General features: G+C 45.2%; 1 protein-coding gene across 1 annotated transcript in view; it reads right to left on the bottom strand.

Annotated features, from left to right (window-relative positions):
• Window positions 1-3,241, bottom strand: part of LOC101853135 (dentin sialophosphoprotein) — a 13,230-nt gene that overhangs the window by 7,592 nt on the left and 2,397 nt on the right. The window contains exon 3 of the mRNA XM_005111588.3: window positions 2,095-3,180. Coding sequence (XP_005111645.1) covers window positions 2,095-3,180 — 1,086 coding nt within the window. The remainder of the gene's footprint in view (window positions 1-2,094; window positions 3,181-3,241) is intronic.

Raw genomic sequence — 3,241 nt, 5'->3', positions numbered from 1 at the left:
ATAATAATAATAATAATAATAAATAGCGTAAAACCACGCTCTACAGCAGGCTCTATCATTCTATGTGCTTTACAACTATGTATTAATATCCCAGCAGACCCTTTAAAAACTCAGAAACATTATCGAATTCAAAGGAAGCATACAGTGCACGCTGCGGATTGCACGCGCTCAAACGTTAACAAAGTGACAAAATCTGTCACTGTCTGTAGATAGGAACCAATCCTAATAGGGTGAAGTGGGGAAATTTCTTTTAAAGTGACTGCCCCATAGACACAAAGCCAGATCCCTGAAGAGATTCGAACCCACAACCTTACGATTGATAGTACTAGCGCCTAACTACCAGGTCATCGACGCCACTTTGAGGGCTCTTCATTTAAAATCACTCATCAATCTTATAACAGATATCTACCCGGACAAGAATAAACGATGAGTGTTTATTTATAATTCAGAACCTGACATCAATATTATTATAATAGACCTTTGTTCGGGTGTGAATAAATTATGGGGTTGTACATGTAGATTATACGGAATCTCTCATCAATATTATCATATTATATATCTTTTGCTAGGGGGAGAATAGAGTATGTGCGTATATGTAAAACATTCAAAATTGGGCATCATCAATCTTATAACAGGTATTTGCTCGGACAGTTTACACCGGTGTTTGTTGTGTGAATGTTTAGCTCTTCATCTTTGCCCACGGAAGATATGAGTACATTTCCCGAGCAGAGTATGGGTAAGAATGGAGGGGGGGGGGGGGGGGGTCTATTTGTTAATGATGTTGAATTCCATTGAGCCCCGGTCGGCCCTGATCGACAGGGTCGAAGAACCCCGCCTCCGTGGTACCGTGAAACATTACCCTTCCCTAGCCATTGGTAATTGTATAGTTTTGACGTCATCTCAACACTATAATTATAATGTTTGCAACCTTCGGTATTAACGCCCATCTCTGATAGAAGTGAGCCAATTAAGTTAAGGGTAGAGGGCCTTAAAACTCCTTAGAGCAACCGACGCTCAGAACGCCGCATTGAGGATTCGAACTAGGGCCATTCGTTCCATACTTCACCGACTGAACAAACTGCGACCCAAATATTTGCAAAATATTTCTTAACTCTTAGTATACGGGCGGGTTTTTTTTCCTGCTTTGTACACTGCCAGTTATTTTGCCATTAATAACATATTTTATCATTACAAACTTCCCTGTACTTCCACTCCAAGCTGTAATATTTGGAGAAAGAAAAATAAACACCAAACTTAGTCAAATCGTACGACCTACGCAATAGACATACAATTTGACTAAGTGAATTTTCTGGGGTTTTGAAGATTGTTGTTACAACTGTAAATAATCAAGCGGTGCCCCCGTTCCTAGTGAACCTATCCGAATAAAATAAACTCCAATTGAGTGAAATTGAACATGCCATGCAACAGACGTACAGATTGATTATAGATAAGAAGATTTGCTTGGGTTTTGTAGATTAATGTTACGACTGCAAACAGCCGAGCAATGCCCTGCTCCGTCCGAACTAGCGCCCCGTATGCAAAGAGTTAATGTATCGATGTGGAATAAGGCGCTCCTCAGTTTGTTGTTTTTCTTTTCTTTACTTTAAAAACAATTTGACGTATGATGTTATTGATATAAACTTAAAGCTTGCTCATTTATTTATTCATTTTTTAATGAACAAATATACTCGTCTATCTCGAATAGAAGTTGAAATATTTTCGAGAGAAGGCAGAAGCGCGGGGTGGGGGGGGGGGGTTTGAGGTGGGGTTTTTTAAAGGGAAGGGGGGTCCGCCTCATGTCAGAGGTAAAATTAGCAAGAAAATGGCTGCAAAAGTTATCTTACTTCCAAATCTTGAGTGTAGTGTCCTCGGAAACTGCAGGTTTACAATTTGCTTTGTTTTTTTATGCTTTTCATTTACATTTTTCAGTGTAAGCTGTTCATAAATGTGTTTTTAGAGGTGTATAAGCGGTGTTGAGCCAAAATAAAAATTGTAAAAACTACCCAACGCGTGATAAAATGTCAATTTCTTTGATATCATTATTTTGAGGAGCGTTTGTTTTCACCCAGATGCCACACAAAATAATGAGCTTACCGGAGGAGACGGCAGTGGCGCCGGCGAGTCTGGCCTCCAGGACGTCCATCATGCCCCGCACACGACTCATCTTGCCCAGGTAGCGGTTCAGGCTGACAGACCCGCTCTTCCCGCCCTCGCTGCTGGTATCTGGCTCGTCGTGCTTGAGAAGATACTGGAACCAGGTGGAGGGGCGCACCATAGACTCCAGCTTGTCATCGATTTCGTTCTCCCTTGAGAAAGCGTTGCTCATCATCGAAGAGGAGGAGTCATCGTCTGAGGAGCTGTCGACGTCGTTATCATTGCCGCCGAAGAAAGAAGGAAGTTCTTCTACCACCTCGCTGAAGCTGTTGTCGTCGTCGCTGTTGTTGCTATCGTCCCCACCGTCGCTTTGTGAGCCCAGTCCCATCTCGTCTGTGAAGTCGGAGACCAGGTCCAAAACAGATGACACGTCGTCGCTGCTGTCACTGGCGCTGTCGTCATCGCTAGTCGTTGAGTCGTCCATGCTCTCGTCAAAGTCGTCTATGTGGTCAAGAATCTCGTGCGTGATGTCAGCATCCGGGGCGGAGTTAGCATCCTGGAGGATCTCTTCTGCATCTTCGGCGGCGTCCTGAACCACGTCCAACATATCGTCCACGGCGTCCGAGCTGGCCTCCGTTATCTTCTCAACAGCGTCGCTCATAACTTCCGTCGCAGCTTCCTTTGCGTCGCTAATTTGCTCTTTGGCGTCACTGATTCGTTCTTTGACGTCACTGATTCGCTCTTTGACGTCAGAAGTGCCCGAAACTGCCTCGCTAACGGCGTCAGTGATTTTCTCCACGGCCTCACTGGTTACTTCTGCTACAGCGCTGACGGCGTCATTAGCTTTGGAGACCATATCATCCACCACGTCCTTGATCGTGTCGTCACTTCCGGAACTGCCGGCTGCAGCTGCAGCGGCAGCAACAGCAGCCAATGGCGTGAGAGCTGAGGATGCTGGGGCTGTGAGCAGTGCTCCTGATGACGTTGGCGGCAAAGAAAGGTCAACGATCTCTGACCCGGATGTTGACATGGGGTTTGGGAGGATGGCGCATTGTGTTACGCTCCAGAGGGTCAGGACGGCGAAGTCTGGAAGGGAATAAAGTACAGTGTGTTGTAGGTGGTGGGGGTGGATGATTAAGGGTGGGGG

This window comes from Aplysia californica, unplaced genomic scaffold (assembly GCF_000002075.1).
Source record: "Aplysia californica isolate F4 #8 unplaced genomic scaffold, AplCal3.0 scaffold01082, whole genome shotgun sequence".
Lineage (NCBI taxonomy): Eukaryota > Metazoa > Mollusca > Gastropoda > Aplysiida > Aplysiidae > Aplysia > Aplysia californica.
The sequence above is the reverse complement of the archived record's forward strand: the minus strand, read 5'-3'. Positions and strand labels throughout refer to the sequence as shown.